Source organism: Cervus canadensis, chromosome 28 (genome assembly GCF_019320065.1).
Source record: "Cervus canadensis isolate Bull #8, Minnesota chromosome 28, ASM1932006v1, whole genome shotgun sequence".
NCBI lineage: Eukaryota > Metazoa > Chordata > Mammalia > Artiodactyla > Cervidae > Cervus > Cervus canadensis.
The window spans coordinates 12,171,724-12,189,133 of NC_057413.1; the positions used below are offsets into that span (position 1 = coordinate 12,171,724).

The 17,410-nt window shown below is 43.4% G+C and overlaps 1 protein-coding gene and 1 non-coding gene across 14 annotated transcripts in view; both read right to left on the reverse strand.

Annotated features, from left to right (window-relative positions):
• The window catches only part of KIF13A (kinesin family member 13A), a 196,447-nt gene that overhangs the window by 53,282 nt on the left and 125,755 nt on the right, over positions 1-17,410 (reverse strand). For all 13 annotated transcript variants that reach the window (XM_043450877.1, XM_043450882.1, XM_043450881.1 and 10 more), the window contains exons 10-14: positions 9,671-9,782; positions 9,074-9,286; positions 6,543-6,653; positions 4,499-4,633; positions 2,482-2,612 (exon numbers count right to left, since the gene is read on the reverse strand). In XM_043450877.1, coding sequence (XP_043306812.1) covers positions 2,482-2,612; positions 4,499-4,633; positions 6,543-6,653; positions 9,074-9,286; positions 9,671-9,782 — 702 coding nt within the window. The remainder of the gene's footprint in view (positions 1-2,481; positions 2,613-4,498; positions 4,634-6,542; positions 6,654-9,073; positions 9,287-9,670; positions 9,783-17,410) is intronic.
• On the reverse strand, positions 10,406-10,477 carry TRNAC-ACA. The gene has a single exon. It is a non-coding gene; the product is annotated as a tRNA-Cys (tRNA).

Below are 17,410 nucleotides of genomic sequence, written 5' to 3' on the forward strand. Positions count from 1 at the left end.
GTAGTTAAGCAGCAGGTAAGACATGTGAAGAGAGAACCAGTGGACTTGGGGAAGATCCAAGAAAATAAGGACTATCCCTTCACCCCACATCCTTCTCTTGCTGTGTCTCCAATCCCATTCCCATCAACACAACCAAGATTCTTTGCCCACTTCCCCACCTCCTGTTCTTCCTTCTTTGTACTTTTTCCTTCCATACCCACAACTGCCTGGTACTCAAGCATCCCCTGGTTGTTAATGTCTTCCTAACTGCTAAGTCCCAAAGAAACTCTTTAACTTCTATACTGACCTCTTCTTTAAATGTTCTCTTTCCTTGGAATCTATCATTGTACCTTGCCTCTCTGACTCCCTGTTTCAACCCCCTTCATGGATTATCTTCAGATCGTCCCATAGACATTGGTTTAATGCTTCCACTATTCATTCTAGGTCCACTTTCAAAACAGGCAACACATAACACCCAGCTCTGTATTTTAGTGTAGGGTCTACAGCCCTAAATCCAATGTGCACCTGGAAATCTTCACACTGATTCCCCAAGGACAGCTCAAACTCAAAATATCCCAAACTGAACTCATTACTACTCATTACCTATCATCCTGCAAGCCTGTTCCTCCTCTAATATACCTTATCTTGATTCAGTAGCACCACTGTTTATCTCATTTCTAAGAGAGAAATTCAATATCGCTGACTTATTTTCCTTTACTGAGTTCCTATGCTGTCCCTGAGCACGTCACTAAATCTCGCCAACTCTTACACAATTCTAAAATATATTTTGTTCTTTGCTTCGTTTGCTACTGTGCATTCCCATGACAATAGCATATCCTAAGTCCTGCAAACCCCACACGCTTTTATAGTGATCAGATTTGCAGGTTATAAAGATCACTTTAGAAGGAGCACTTAGCTTCCTGTAAAATAACTGTTGTTTCTATATATCCTCCTCCACTAGGCTTTGAGTCATTATACTTGGGCATTCCCAGCACAGAGCCTAAAGCAAGTATACTGAATGAATGAACCACTGCCCTCAGGTTATAGGAAAGGAGGAGATTGGGCATGGTGGGAACGGAAGAAAAGTAGGGTAAAAAGACTTGGAGGTAAAATCAGGTACGAGGAAAGCTAAATAAGATCATTTTCAGATAGAGTTGAAAGAGAAAATGATTAAATTGTCACGTTGTGTGTGTGTGCTCATGTGTGTATATACACACATAATTTTGTCAATTAAAAAAGTAGGAAGAAACTCCAGAGCTTCTAATGGGGGTGGAGTACAGCACAAAGCTAAATTTTATTTGTACTTGGAATAAATAAAAAGTAAGGAATAGTACCATTTTATCATTAAATAAGCTAACAATATATCACTTTAACACAAGACCTACAAATTCCATGAATCTTGCGTTTTAGTAGTTTTAGTCTCAGGTTTTCATCACTTGGAAATGTATATGGCTGATATTAACAGAATAGTTTGACAAGAATGTAGTTTTCTTCATAAAAATGTATGTTCTGAATTATAATGTTGTGCGTTAATGAATAGTGTTTTAAGACTTCATTTTATACGTGCTTATAAAATAACTGAAGACATCATTTAGTAGAAATTAAAAAGTAAATATATTACCCTATCAATTCTCAAATTTTTACATATTATAGCTTAGTGTAGGAATTCTTCACATAATGGGGTTATCTGATTAATAATGGCTTTTCATATAATGCATTAAATGGGTAACAACTAACTTTATTCAATATTTATGTGTGTCAGGCACTGAGGGAAGTGATTTATATGTTTTGTCTACCCTTAGCCTTATTTATCACATGAGGGAATTGAAGATTAGATAAAAGAGGTATCTTATCTAAGATCGCCCAGCTAGTGAAGGCAGAATCAGCCATGCTGAAGCTGGTGCTCTAAATTTTGCTTACACAGCTCTCTACAAGCAGAAAGCAGAAGCTAGTGTGGCCTTAACTTTGATAACTGAACAAATAGAAAGGGGCAGTCTACTTCTGAAAATGAGGCACTTAGGCTATGTTAAGGTACTTTTTGTTGTTCTTCCCTACCATCTCTTTATTTTTATTACTTTAAAATTAATTTTTATTGGAGTCTAGGGCTTCCCAGGTGGCTCAGCAGTAAAGAACCCGCCTGCCAATGCAGAAGGCACGAGTTTAATCCCTGAGTCTGGGAGATCCCCTGGAGAAGGAAGTGGCAACCGAATATGCCAGTGTTCTTGCCTGGAAAACTCCATGGACAGAGGCGCCTGGTGGGCTACAGCCTATGGGGTTTAAAGGGGCGGACAGGACTTAGCTACTCAACAGCGACGACGACAATAGTTGCTTTACAATGGTCTGCTACCTTCTGTTGTACAGCAAGGTAAATCAGCCACGTGGATACATATATCCCCTCTTCCTTGGACTTCCTTCCCTTTAGGTCCTCACAGAGCATTTAAGTAGAGCTCCCCGCACTACGCAGTAGGCTCTTATTAGTTATCTATATGGTACTTTTCTTACCGTGCATTTTCTTTTGGAGTGAGGCTGACCTCTCCATCAGAGCCAATGTCGATCTCACAGTGCTCAGGCTGAATTCCTATCCCAAAGAGCTGGATGTCCTGAGAGGTATCGGCACCTACCCTGGTGTGGTCCTGGTAACAGATCGTTCAAGAAAGAAATACCTACACTTGCAGGTAACTCAGTAAAAGTTAATCACAGTCAATTTGAATAACCTAACAGACCACACATGACAACATTAGGTGAACCAGACGGGAGATGCAAGATCTGGTGCGTTGTAGGTCAAAAACTTACCTTAACACACGAAATTTAAAATATGTTTAAATACTATAGAAAAAAAATTAATTAACTGTGATTAGCTATTATTTTAGAACACGAAGAAGTCAGATTTGACACTAGAATACCTGATGCTGAAGCTGAAACTCCAGTACTTTGGCCACCTCATGCGAAGAGTTGACTCATTGGAAAAGACCCTGATGCTGGGAGGAATTGGGGGCAGGAGAAGGGGACGACAGAGGATGAGATGGTTGGACAGCATCACCGACTCGATGGACATGGGTTTGAGTAAGCTCTGGGAGTTGGTGATGGACAGGGAGGCCTGGTGTGCTGCGATTCATGGGGTCACAAAGAGTCGGACACCACTGAGCGGCTGAACTAAACTGAACTGAACTGACCTTGAGCTCCAATTTTAACTTGATGACTATTTATGTGACCATGGCCAAGCCATTTCATTCTAAGCCTGTTTTTTTTTTTTCCTGCAAAACCAAAACAGTATTATTATGATCTAATGAATAGGATTCTTTCTCAAGGATCACCTGAATTAACAGTGAAAGTCTTTGAGAAAAACTATATAAATTCAAGAACCACTGAAAATAGTTTCATGGAAAACCAAATTTTCAAATATACAACTTTTAAAATGATAAACAACAGTTGAGTTGCTAATAACAAATTACAGAGTATTCATGCCTGTGGGTTATACAATGTACAGATTAGCATGATTCTTCAGTACTTCAAAACTCAGACATGTGAGGACTGTGACTCCTGGTGACTGGGCCCAGTGTGCAGCCTCTTGGCTTGTTCTGTTGTTCTAAAACTCATGCAGTCCCTGTGATAATAAAAATACTTCCCTGTTCAACAGAGAAAGTGCAACGCATGGTCGTTCAAAATCAAGATTTCGGAACCAGTCCCTTACCGCTTCATCCTTTCCTAAATGAACAGATCTTAGGTCTGTGAGTGGACTCTCAATAGGTCAGGGGCTATTTGTGTCATATTGGTTTCTGGAGAAAGTAGAATAACAAGGATTCTAGAAGACTGAGGCTCCTTTCCTCACTTCAAGCTTATTCTCCACTGCATTCTGCATATTCATGAGGCAGCTCAGAATCCCTAACAATGGAGTTTGACAGCCACTGCGCTGACCCCTGCAGTATGGTCAGTGACATGACCTTGAGGCCACAGGGCCAAAACCCAAAGCCCACACCCATATCCACACCTGAGGGTGACCACGGGGCCAAGAGTTACTTCCTGAGGATGCAGGTTTAGAAGGGATGGATATGGGAGAACCCCAGGGAAAAACCCTAGTTGTGTAATCTCCCATCAGTCTGCTTTAGGCTTGTGCTGACCTCAAGATCCCCTTAGGATTACTCAGAAGCATAATGGTGACTCTCCAGAGATTCTCAGAATCCTGTTGCCATAGGCACAGATCACCCTGACACCCTCGGTGGCTTCCCCTGCCCCTTTGAAAATTAGCCCAGCTAGGCAGCCCCAGTATAATATTGGCTGGTCCAGAAGTTTGTTGGGGGTCTTTCCATAACATCTTATGGAAAAGATGTTTGGCCAACCCAAACTTTTTGGCCGACACAATACAACCTTGGTAATTTGACTGAACTACCATCCCTCTTACTTTTTAATGAGCACTAAGCTGGATACAAAAAGCAAAATCATGGGGACAGGTACCGAGACCCAAGTGGGATTGTATGTGAAGGAATCAGGGTGGCAACTATCTATTAATTCACTCTCTTACCTTTAAATAATAAACCAGAAGTTCGTTGAGAGCAGGGTCTGCGTTCAGGTTGACCAGGTAGCACTTGTCATCTCCCACCTTGATACCAGAAGTCTCCAGGGAAATCCCCATGCTTTCAAGTTGCCGCTGCCTCTCCTGTGCAGAGACAGACAAAAGCAAGAAAGCTCTGTTTGTTGCCTGAGTCAGGGGATGTACCTATGGAAAGCCTAAGTCACTATCTCTGGGGACAATGCCGGTGAAATGACACATTCTACTGAGCTCAACCAAGTTTCTGAGCATCTAAGACATGTGACATCTTGTGTCAGTGTCACAGGAGCACCGAGGGCAAACCAGGTACCGTCCTGCCCTTAAGGGGCTTCCAGTCCAGTGGAGGGGATAAGACCCCTCGGCTAGAAATGAAAGAGGAGACCCCGAGCCTCTGAAGAGGAACAACGTGCTGCGGGGCTTCAAGGAGGGAGATTGTGATGGGTTAAGAGTCCAGGAAAGGCTTTAAGAAGATAACACATTTGAGATGGTTTTTGAGGCACAAGAAGAATTTCAAGAGGAAGAAACGGGGGAGTACCAAGGTAAGGGCAGAGGGCAGTATGGTTTTAAGGACTCAGGATGCACTGGATGAACGCAGGTGTCAAGAACCCCTAGTCCAAGGACCCCAGTGTAACACAGGGAGCTCGGCTCAATGTTATGGGCAGCCTGGATAGGAGGGGAGTTGGGGGGAAATGGATACATGTGTAAGTATGGCTGAGTCGCTCTGTTGTGCACCTAAAGCTGTCACAACATTGTTAATCGGCTATACTTCAATATAAAATAAAAAGTTAAAAAAAAGTAAAGAATCCCTAGTCAATGTGGGAAAGTAGTGGGAGATGAGGCTGGAAGAGCCCTCTCCTTTTTGCAGAGGGCCTTGAATTCATTCAGGTTATTCATGAAATGTTTTTTTGTGTTAGGTACTAACCTCGGGCTGGGGATACAAGAGCAAAGAAAACAAAGTTACTTCTTTCACAAAAAATTATATTCTAGTGGAAAGACACGGGCCATAACAAAATAGACAAGTTAAATACGGAATTTCATAAGGTGATGTGTGCTATGAAGAAAAATCAAGCAAAGTAGGAGTTACAGAAAGTTAGGTGTGTGCTTGTGATATCTACAAAAACACATATAAGCAGAAGGCTGGCCCAGGTTCCAGTTACTGATGTTCATCTATCTGACTGGGGTGGTCCAATGCTCACAAGTGGTCAATGAGATGAAAATGTCATGAAATGCACAGTGTAGAATTCATATCTCACACACACAGACACGCACACACGTGTGCATGCTCCGTCCTTGCTTTTTATCTCAAAGTTCATAGCAGCATTTTCTAAGGAGCCAAAGAATCAAGCACATTGAAAAGTCTATGATGTGCTGTATATTATAAATTCTCTGCCAATGCTTTGTCCGGTGATCTGAAATCACAGATTTTTGTTTCAAGTGTGAAAAGCAGGACACATTAAAGATGGTTCCTGTACCATGCCTGCACAAATTCTGAACTCTCCAACACTTCTAGCAAACACAGGGACCAAACAGTAGTTGATACAAGACAATGAAGTCAGTGTCTAGAAATGGAATTTTTGTAGGCTCTAATTCAGCAGAAAAAGCTCCTTAAGGCTTTTTTTTTTTTTTTGGCTGTCTTGGGTCTTAGTTATAGCATGCAGGATTTTCAATTGCAGCACGCAGGGTTTAGTTCCCTGACCAGGAACTGAATCCATGTCCCTGCACTGGGAGCATGGAGTCTTACTCAATGGACCACTAGGGAAATCCCCTTAAGACTCTTTGAGGATGATAAGTAGTTTAACAGAAAAGATGGCAAATGAAGAAGAATCACTATAGCACAGGGAACGACACTCAATATCTTGTGTGATAAGCCATGATGGAAAAAAAATATTTTTAAAAAGAATGTCTATATGTGTACAACTGAGTTACTTGGCTGTACGGCACAACACTCTATGTCAACTGTACCTCAATTAAAAAAAAAAAAGAATCACAATATTTTAGGCCTGGGTTATCAAGCTACCTGTGCAATTTCTTCTGTTTTCCTGAGCTTCTCTTCCCAAGTCACCGTTAGTTCTTTTATCAGCTTTTCAGATTCCTCGAGCTTCTCTTTCAGTTCAGGGGCCTTCATAGCCTTTAAAATGAAAGCAGAGATATCTGATTTTCTCATTTTTTCCACCATTATGTACAAGACAATCCCTTATTGTCCTTAAGAGGTTATCAACTGTCTGTTGGAAGCAATTAAGCCACACACTGTCAGGAGGGTTTTTAGACCTTTATTAATCAAATGAAATGAAAAAATAAATGGCTGCTCCTCTTAAAACGAGAAAAAAGAAATTCCAGTGCCCTGAATTAAATTGATATAAATCATCCCAGAGTAATTTTATCCATCATACTTAAATTTCACATTTAAAGACCTCAAAGATGCTAAAGTTCACCTTCAAAATAGAAAAGTATGAGAACAAATTACTTGAGTAGATTTCTTTTTCAATAAAACAAAGACCAACACACATCACTAATAAACACATCCCACTTACATTAACCTACCAGGAAAGGTAGAGACTCTTCTCAGTTATTTTAAGATTTGAGTCTGGGCCACTTGAACTACTTTTCTTACTGATGGTAATAAACTTAGCATGTTTACTACTCACTTGGAAATAGGACATCTGGTTAAAAGGGCAGTAATTTCCCTCTGAGTTTGCTCAGTGAGAATAACTAAGAGGTCTAAATATAGACATGCAGCTTAAGAAATCTTGGGGGGCCTTTCCTTGGCCCCCATATGCTTTTATGACACTCTGTAGTAACATGAGGCTCTGCAAAGGATAACCCTATGAACAAAAAAGATGGCAGAGCTTGGACTGGAAGCTGAAGTGGCGATGATGTGGGTCTGGCTGAGGATGTGTTAACTGTGTCTCACTGTTAACAGAACCTGAGAGTGACACTTAGTGCTGGGTCCAAGGGGACACATGTGAAAATTCAGCCTTCAGGCTGAGCTCTGAAGAACTGATGCTTTTGAACTGTGGTGCTGGAGAAGACTCTTGGACAGCAGGGAAATCAACCCTGAATATTCATTGGAAGGACTGAAGCTGAAGCTCCAATACTTTGGCCACTTGATGCGAAAAGCCAACTCATTAGAAAAGATCCTGATGCTGGGAAAGATTGAAGGCAGGAGGAGACGAGGACAGCAGAGGATGAGATGGTTGGATGGCATCACTGACTCAATGGATATGAGTTTGAGCAATCTCCAGGAGATAGTGAAGGACAGGGAAGCCTGGCATGCTGCAGTCCATGGAGTTACAAAGAGCCAGACATGACTGAACTACAGCGTGAACCTGCTGTGGTTCCTCTGGCCTACCGTGTGGCCGGGCGTTGTTCTGGCTACCAGGCCTGGATTACAGGGTCACAGCAGAAATGCAGATTCAGAGACAGGAGGGAGGACAGAGATGATCCCCCTACAGACAAACTCCAGAGTCATCATGCTCCTCCTAGGAACGACTCTCATCACAGTTTATCAGCATTTTAATTTTCCAGGTGTTCTGCTACCCTTCTTGGCATCAGTGAAAAACAAATTAAGCTTGATGCACTCAATGATGATTGGAATGATAATAAAAAAGAGCACCATTCATTGAGCACTTCCCATGGGCAACTCATTGTGCTAAATGCTTTCCAGTATCACTGTTGTACTAGGGATAAACACAATTAATAAAACATGCTTCCTGCACTTGAGGAACCCGTGGCCCAGAAGAGGAGAAAGCCATGTAAACAAACAGTTATAATGCAACTCCATGATCACCAGTAGATAGAATCTTCAGGTCCCTAGCTCTTACCTCCTTTTGTTTGTGGGGTCAGAAGACAGCTGTATGAAGGAAAGTGAACTCAGAAGCCTTAGGTACACACCCGAGTCCTGGCAGGCAGAAGCATGTAACTGAAGCTGAGGCACTTGGCCCCATCTCAGTGCTGTTACTAGTGCAGTGAGACAGTGCCTCCCCTGGCAACAGCTATTGGGAAGTGGGTATGGTTATGAAGTCTGGGTAAAGCCAAGGAAAAATGGTAACAATGCAAAGTGATTTGGCTCCCTGTCAGGAGTAGATACAAATGAACAAAATACAAAATGAATTACTCCTAATGCTAATTATTCTTGACCACCCTGTCTGCCATGACTTAATAAGGAGATGATATAGAGCGAATGTCTCTGGAAGTGGCAAGGCCACGTGGAAGTTGTCATCTACAATGTTAATCAAAGCAGCACCTTTGGGGTCTTAGGATTTCACGCTGGAAGAGATCTTGGCTCAAGGGCCAAATGACTGCCTGAAGCAAAGTTAGGCAGTGGCAGCAACTCTCTTAACTGTCTGCTTCCCCGACGGTCAGTGCCTGGGATGCAGCCTTGCATTTCACGCTTGCTGTCCTCCCGGTGTTTAGCATGGAGAAGATGCTCATCAGCTCAGCACTGCTGAACGACATGAGGTGAGCTGAGCTGCCAGCGAGCTCATCTTCGACCCTCAGACACCAGGAGCCAGGGAGCCTGGATCACAGGGCGCACCGGGCTCACCGTACCTCAGCCTGCGAGAGCTGCTCCCTCAGCTTCTCCACCTCCTCCCGCAGTTCCCGGATGACCTTCGCGTTGGGATCCTCATTCACGATGGCATGGTTAACGATCCTCTTGGCCCGATCTGCGTATCTCAGCGTGGAGAGGGTCTCTTCGTAGTTGTCTGCTGCTGGGCTGATGGTGGCGATCATGGAGGTCTGACTGTTGCCCCCCAGATTGTCCTGCAACATATTTCAAATAGCATCTTAGGAAACAGAGCCTGTTCCAGGCACAACGCAACAGGGAAGTGGCAAATGTGAGCAGATGACCTTCTCTGTGAAGAGAACCTGAGGTGGAAATGGGCTTGTATTTCACAAAAAATTTTGTGACAAGAGGAACGGTGATCTCTCTCTATTCACATCGAAGCACAATGCCTGTGGAACAGCATTATAATGGAAAAATGGCAACGGGAATGAGTCTTCATCCTTGCGTGTTTAGGAATCATAGTAACACTACTGTCAGAAGTTCGCTATGCTGTCTTTGGTTAGCTTTGCACACATCTCTCAGCTGTCACCACTGAAACAGCCAATTTCTAGTTGGAAAAGAACACGAGAGCAATGAATTACCTTAAGCAGCCAAGTGAGGACTGAGTCACGATAAGGCACAAATTTGTTTTTACCCTTGCCAGCTGCCTGGTCAGCCAGCGATGAGATAACCAACCCCAAGGTTGTAAGTGATCTGCCAAGAAAAAAAGAAAAAAATTAGTTTTATGGAGAATTTATTTTGTTTATATAATATAATAATCCTTCCAGGTACTAAGTATAAAATTATGCAACACATAAGTCCCTAAAGTTGATCTCATCAAGTCTACATTCGTGGAGAAGTTGAAAAAATGAAAAACAAAAAGTAACTCCCTTAGTTTAAAAGCATGAATTTAGAATCCCTGTAGAATCTATTTTGTTCAAGAGACAGGAGCTGTGAAACATTTCAGAACCTGGAAACATACAATTAAAAGATTCCTAGAGAGAATTATAATTTACTCTGAATATTACGTTTAAAGTCTCAACCATCTGCTCTTTGAGTCTAACCAGGACTACTCTGGCCTCTGATTTTCTAGGAGTAACCACATAACTTGTAAAGCATACTTCCACCACAGGTTACAAGGTATATCCTGTTAATCTGCTTAAAGCTGGCAAGGTTTTTTCAACGCCGAGTTACCATGAAGTGAAGTGAAGTGAAGTCGCTCAGTTGTGTCCGACTCTTTACGACCCCATGGACTGTAGCCTACCAGGATCTTCAGTCCATGGGATTTTCCAGGCAAGAATACTGGAGTGGGTTGCCATTTCCTTCTCCAGGGGATCTTCCCGACCCAGGGATCGAACCCGGGTCTCCTGCATTGTAGGCAGACGCTTTACCGTCTGAGCTACCCGGGAAAGGACCACCCAAACAGAACCCTGGAAGCCTTCCCAGGCCTACTGAGTCAGAACCAGTAAAAGGTATCTCCAGGTGATTCACATGCACATTAAATTTTGAGAAGCACTGGCTGAACAGCACCCAAAGTGATACGTACATTCAGGTGCCAGGACTTTGAGGCTCAAAACGGTGCTGGGACCAGCAGCATCAACATGACCTGAGACCTTGTTAGAAATGCACTATCTCCGGACCCAAGCAGACCTACTGAGTCAGGAAGCTGAGCTTCAACAAGCCTTCCAGAAGATTCTAATGCAAGAAGAGTCTGAGAACCACAGGTCTAGGTTAATGAGCTTCCCCTGGTGGAAGTGAAAGTGTGAGTCACTCAGTTGTGTCCAACTCTCTGTGACCCCATGGACTGTAGCCCGCCACACTCCTCTGTCCATGGGATTCTCCAGGCAAGAATACTGGAGCGGGTGGCTGCGCCCTCCTCCAAGGGATCTTCCTGACCCAGGGCTTGAACCCACATTTCTCATGTCTCCTGCACCTGCAGGTGGGTTCTCTACCACCTGCGCCCCCTGGGAACCTCCACTGGTGGTTAATACATATTCTCTGTACTTGGAAAAAAGATCACCATAGAAACAACAGATCTGTGGTGTTGAAGAATGAAGGACAGCCTCATATCATAGTTAAGCACCAACTGTTCTTTTAAAAGCAATTAACTGGATTCCAAGTTTAGTAGCCAGAAAAGATCAGTCTCAGGACATCTCTCGGGACTGCTAGGAAGGTAACATGATACCACAAAGACAAAAGGCTTTGTAAGTGATGAAAAAATTAAATGCTACTACTTATTTATAAAAACCAGGAAGGGACTAGAGGTTAGAAGTGAAAGACAACATAGCTTTCTTCCTAACGTTAACAGTAGATTTCCATTAAATAAGCTGAAAGGAGTAAAATCATTATTTCCCACAAAATACAATTCTCCAAAGGTGAGTCACTGGAGAAGTCACTGAAATACAAAGCAATGCCAAGAGGCAAAAAATGAGCCAGAATTTTAATAACTAACAGCCATTACTGCCAAGTGACATAAAGATGTACATCATAATTGACAAATTTAAAAGTTAAACAAATCCACCGCAAGAGAAATGAAAACATATGTCCATACAAAAACTTGCATAAGAATTTCATAGCAGCGATAGTCACAACAGCCAAAAGTGTGGAAGCAGCTCAAATGTCCACTGAATAATGAAGGGAATAATAAAATGCAATATGTCCTTGCAGTGGGTTAGCATTCGGCCATACAAGAGGAATGAAGTTCTGACACGTGCGACAACATGAAGAACCTTGAAAATGATAAGAGAAAGAAGCCAAACACAAAAAGCCACTGTCCTGGGTTATATAGTGCCCCCCACCATCCAATTCATGTCCACCAGAGCCTCGGGTGTGTCCTCTTTTGCAAATAAGGTCCTTGCATAATTATTGGGTTAGCCAGAAAGCTCATTCAATTAGTGACTATGTGGTTAAATAAAGTTCTTGGTGAAAACGTCTTTTACTTTTCTTAAAGCTGAATGAGGAACTTCCCTAGTAGTCCAGTGGATGAGAATCTGCCTGCCAATGTAGGGCACACGGGTTCAATCCCTGGTCCAGGAAGGGAGGTCCCCAACCAATGGTTAACAATTTTAAGAAAGAAACATGTGCGTGGCCTATATGAAACAGAGGAAAAAGAGTTCAATATAAGGCAAAAACACATTTCTGCCTAGATAAAGAATATAGGGCATTTTTCACATTTTGCAACTATTGAAATGGAATTCTCATTTGGAAGCAATCCTTTGGACTATTCATGATTTATAATACCCAAATGCAGCAGAAATTACTTTAACTCATACCTTCCATAAAGAGCTCAGTGACTCAAGGGTCAATATCAGCAACTCTGAGGTTAACAGGGGTCCTACAGCTCTATATAACTGAACAAGTTTATATACAAGCTCTATATAACTGCACAAGCCAACAAAGGTCCATCTAGTCAAAGCTATGGTTTTTCCAGTAGTCATGTATGGATGTGAGAGTTGGACTATAAAGAAAGCTGAGTGCTGAAGAACTGATGCTTTTGAACTGTGGTGTTAGAGAAGACTCTTGAGAGTCCCTTGAAGTGCAAGGAGATCCCACCAGTCAATCCTAAAGGAAATCAGTCCTGAATATTCATTAGAAGGACTGATGCTGAAGTTGAAACTCCAACACTTTGGTCACCTGATGCAAAGAACTGACTCATTGGAAAAGACCCTGATGCTGGAAAAGATTGCAGGCAGGAGGCAAAGGGGACGACAGAGGATGAGATAGTTGGATGGCATCACCGACTCGATGGACATGAGTTTGAGCAAGCTTTGGGAGTTGATGATGGACGGGGAAGCCTGGTGTGCTGCAGTCCATGAGGTCGCAAAACAACTGAGCAACTGAACTGAACAGAACTGACAGCTCTATATACTTGCTCAGTTAGAGAAGCTTATTACTCACAGAGGCCACACTCTTTACCTAAGAGTGTGCACATCCTCAAAACAAGGACTTCATCTAAACCTATTATGGTCTCCGTGAAACAAAAAGAAATAAGCTGCAGGGTGAGTGGGACTCAGTGATGCCTGAGAGGTCACCAGATCACCAGTGACAAGGGGTCCATGCCAACACCCCCTTCCAGGTCCCACCTAGAAGCAGTGATCTGGGGGCTTCTAGAATCCTAAAAACCATTTGAAAGTTCAGTGTCTGAAAGTTGAACACCAGGCTTATATATTTTAATGGGACTTTTACATCCAGGAAACTTAAAATATAACAAAATCACTAATCATGGATCCTTCTAGTCCTGTCATCTTAGCCTGGAGGCAAATGAACAGCTCACAGATATCAGAATGGGTGGGAGTTTCTTGGTCAGTTTTAGGGGCTGAAAAGGAATCTTCTAATTCTAGCAGATCACTGTTCCTTTTCTGAACTTGCTGGAGGTAGAGATAGTGTGCGTGTGTGCATGCTCTTAGTTGCTTCAGTCATATCCGATCCTGTGCGACCCCATGGACTGCAGTCCACCAGGCTCCTCTGTCTGTGGGATTCTCCAGGCAAGAATACTAGAGTGGGTTGCCATGCCCTCCTCCAGCGGATGGTCTCAACCCAGGGACTGAACCAGCATCTATGATGTCTCCTGCATTGAGCGGCGGATTCTTTACCACTAGCGCCACCTGGGAAGCCTGGAGATAGTGAGGAAGCACCTAATCAGTAAATCTCTCACCATAAATTCTTGGCCACAGTGGTGGGGAGGAGAAGGGAGAGGGGCTGGCTGGGGATGAAGGAAGACTTAAGCCAGGAGATAACATCTATAAACAACTATCTATAACAAGGGAGAATTCGGGGCCAAAAAGAAAGTAAATAAAACCTGGGTGGATCAAAAGCAAAATAAAGTAACTCACTGAAAAAAAACTGTCATAATTCCAACCTCTTTTTTTGCTTTTCTTTCATCTGGTCAAAGCTATGATTTTTCCAGTAGTCATGTATGGATGTGAGAGTTGGACTATAAAGAAAGTTGAATGAAGAAGAACTGATGCTCTTGAACTGTGGTGTTGGAGAAGACTCTTGAGAGTCCCTTGGACTGCAAGGAGATCCAACCAGTCCATCCTAAAGGAGATCAGTCCTGAATATTCATTGGAAGGACTAATGCTGAAGCTGAAACTCCAGTACTTTGGCCACCTGATGCAAAGAACTGACTCATTGGAAAAGACCCTGATGCTGGGAAAGATTGAAGGCGGGAGGAGAAGGGGATGATGGAGGACGAGATGGTTGGATGGCATCACCGACTCAATGGACAAGAGTTTGAGCAAGCTGTGGGAGCTGGTGATGGACAGGGAGGCCTGGCGTGCTGCAGTCCATGGGGTCACAAAGAGTTGGACACGACAGAGCGACTGAACTGAACTGATACCTTCCTTAAACCTAGTTCCCTTGAAACTCTAATCATCAGATTCCTTCCCACAGGAGTAGGTATGACGTGATGTGAGTTACCTGTATCGCCTAGGATGGATTTCAAATTTATTTTACCATGTTTCCAGTGACCTTTTTCTAAGATAATAAGTGTAGCACTTATGAAACTTAATCAGAGCTAGGTGTGTATTTCTCTTTCTATAGACTGTGATCACCTTGGTAGCAGAGATGACTGTGCCTGGCTTACAAAAAGCACGCATTCAATATTTGCCAAGTTATAGGGACTCTAGAATACACTGAAGAACAGAACACGAACCTCTTTCTAGAAAGGACTAATTTAATGATGGTTTTGGTACACTTTATGGCTATTGGCCCAATACCCATTCTCCCTTTCTCACTTGCTAATGGATACTTGAATATGCGGGGAAGCACACGTCAAACTAAGAACTCTACAGAGTCCTCTGCAGCTTGGAGAAGCCATGAAACATAGTTCTGGCCAATGAGATGCAGAGAGGGAGACATTTGTAGGAGGGGCTTCCAAGCAAGTTATGGTTTCGGAGAGTGGGAGCTACTCTCTAATTGTGGTGTGTGGGCTTCTCATTACCGTGGCTTCTCCTGTTGTGGAGCACGGGCTCCAGGGCGTGTGGGCTCAGTAGCTGTGGCTCACTCAAGAGCTTAGTTGCTCTGCAGCATGGGATCTTCCAAGACCAAGGATCAAACTCGTGTCTCCTGCTTTGGCAGGCAGATTCTTTACCACTGAGCCACCAGGGAAGCCCTGAAGTATTTTTTAACTTATTTGCCCATCTTATCTGCGGTGTGTGGGATCTTTAGTTGCAGCATGTGGGATCTAGTTCCCTGACCAGGGGTCGAACCCGTGCCCCTAGCATTGGGAGCATACAGTCTTAGCCACTGGACCACCAGGGAAGTCCCTCTGAAGGAAGGTTTTACAAGTAATTTTTCTCAAAATTATTTATCTAGGGGTCATTTTCTCCTTAGAGCCACCTGAAGAACTAGTATTTCACAAGAATTATTTGAGAAAGCCTAAAGTGACAAAGGCACATGCCTCAAAGAGGTGGCTACTACCTTCCCAGGAGCAGATTTTTGCTATGTCCTTCATGGGTCTCTTCTGTTAAGATTATGTGGATATCTTTCTTCACATATGTGGACCATGTGATGTACAAGTGGTAAATTAACAAGTACCACCACGCATCCCCGAATAATGGACAGAAGGCAGGTCACTTTTATTCTTCCAAGATACAAGCTCATGTCAGGTTATGCTGGCAAAACCCACTGACGTGAGGTTTCCAGGAAGAAATGAACAAGCGTCATAGAGGGTACTCAAGAAGGAAAAAAGGAGGACTGAGTCACATGAAACATTAGAAACACTGTGCTTAAAAGTTATGACAACATAAATTATAAGACAGAACCCTAGGGATAACATATATTAATATCCCTCGAACAAGTGTTCAGTAGAACCCATTTTTTAGAAATGTTTGGTATATACTCTATTAACCGCAGTAACTGAAATAGAAAAAAGACTAGGAAAGATACTCATCAGATGAATACTGTTGGCATTTAAAGGTTGGCTGTTGCTGAGGATAAAACAGAACCATCTTTGGTGACATCCCTCGGGGATGAGAGTGTCCCATGATACAAGTGAATTCTCAGAGAAGCTGAACCAGCCAGGCTCCAGCAGCAGGGAAAGACTTTGTCCTTCCACCCTCAGTAGAAGGGTGAACAGCAGATGGAGTCCCAGGTGTGTCCTCTGTGAAGACGGTCTCCAGACGACCCATCCCTCCCCAGCCCTGAACAGGCCACGGTGGAGCATCCACACAGGGCCTCGGTGCTCCACGTGAAGGGGCAACGTGCGCTGCAAAGCTCTTAAGAGCTTAAGGAGAGATGAAGCTCTTAAATCCACAGCCCATTAAGCAGACACTAATGTCTGTGAGAAGTCCCCGCCAGGTCTGCTTAAGAGGATTATTTGTGTTTCATCCAAAGAAACCCCAACAGGCGGCCGAGAGAAAGCTTAGGAAACGTGTCAGAGAGTTCCTTCATTTTAGCCCTCCACTGGGCACTGACTTAAGGTTTAGAAAGCCATTTGTGGAGCTGATGGGCAGCAGATTCGATACATTATTTATTTCCGTTACTAGGACACACTTACAGAGAGCTTCCTACCGGTAGGCTCTAAGTGGGTAGTGTTCTAAGTGGGCTACAAGTCGTCACTAATTTAATCTCCACAACAGCCCCACTCAGAGTGTTTCCTCATCCACATTTTACGGGTGAAGAAACTGAGGCACAAAAGGGTCACACCCTTAGTTTCTGTAACTAAGAAACTCCCGTGTCTCCTCTGGGAAGCCTCCCAAACCTTCCGGCTGTGTCGTCATTCATGTCCGCACCTCACCTTGTGTGTAAGTTTTCTGGCACTTAATGTATTAATATCACTCCCTCCTCCTCCACTCCCCCACCAAAGATCTCCTTCCCCACTGGATCCTGAACTTCCCAAGGCCAGGGTCTCATCTTCGTCACCCTTTCTTCTTATGCCCAGTCAGTGTTCGACACTTATTTGCTAGATGGAGCAAAACAGTACAGGTCCACTTATCTCTTATCTGATAGCCTTAGGGCCACGTCTGTTTTGGAATTCAGAATGTTTTTGGATTTTAGGAAGTTCAGTGCATACACTATTACATATGACCACTGGGGGGATCTGGGACAGCAGCCCATAGTAAAATTCATGAACATTTCTACAGCTAAACATATGAATGGCCACACTAAATGAGTAAATAAAGACCATAAGTGAAGATAGAGACCTCATCTGAGTTCAGGTGAGGGTTCACCAACGAGTGAACTACGAAGGAAACAGGAAAAGCATTTGGTTTTCAGAGCACTTTGGCTTCCCTGATGGCTGGTGGTCTGCCTGCAGTGCGGGAGACCAGGGTCCGATCCCTGGGTCAGGAAGATCCCCTGGAGAAGGAAATGGCAACCTAGTCCAGTATTCTTCCCTGGAG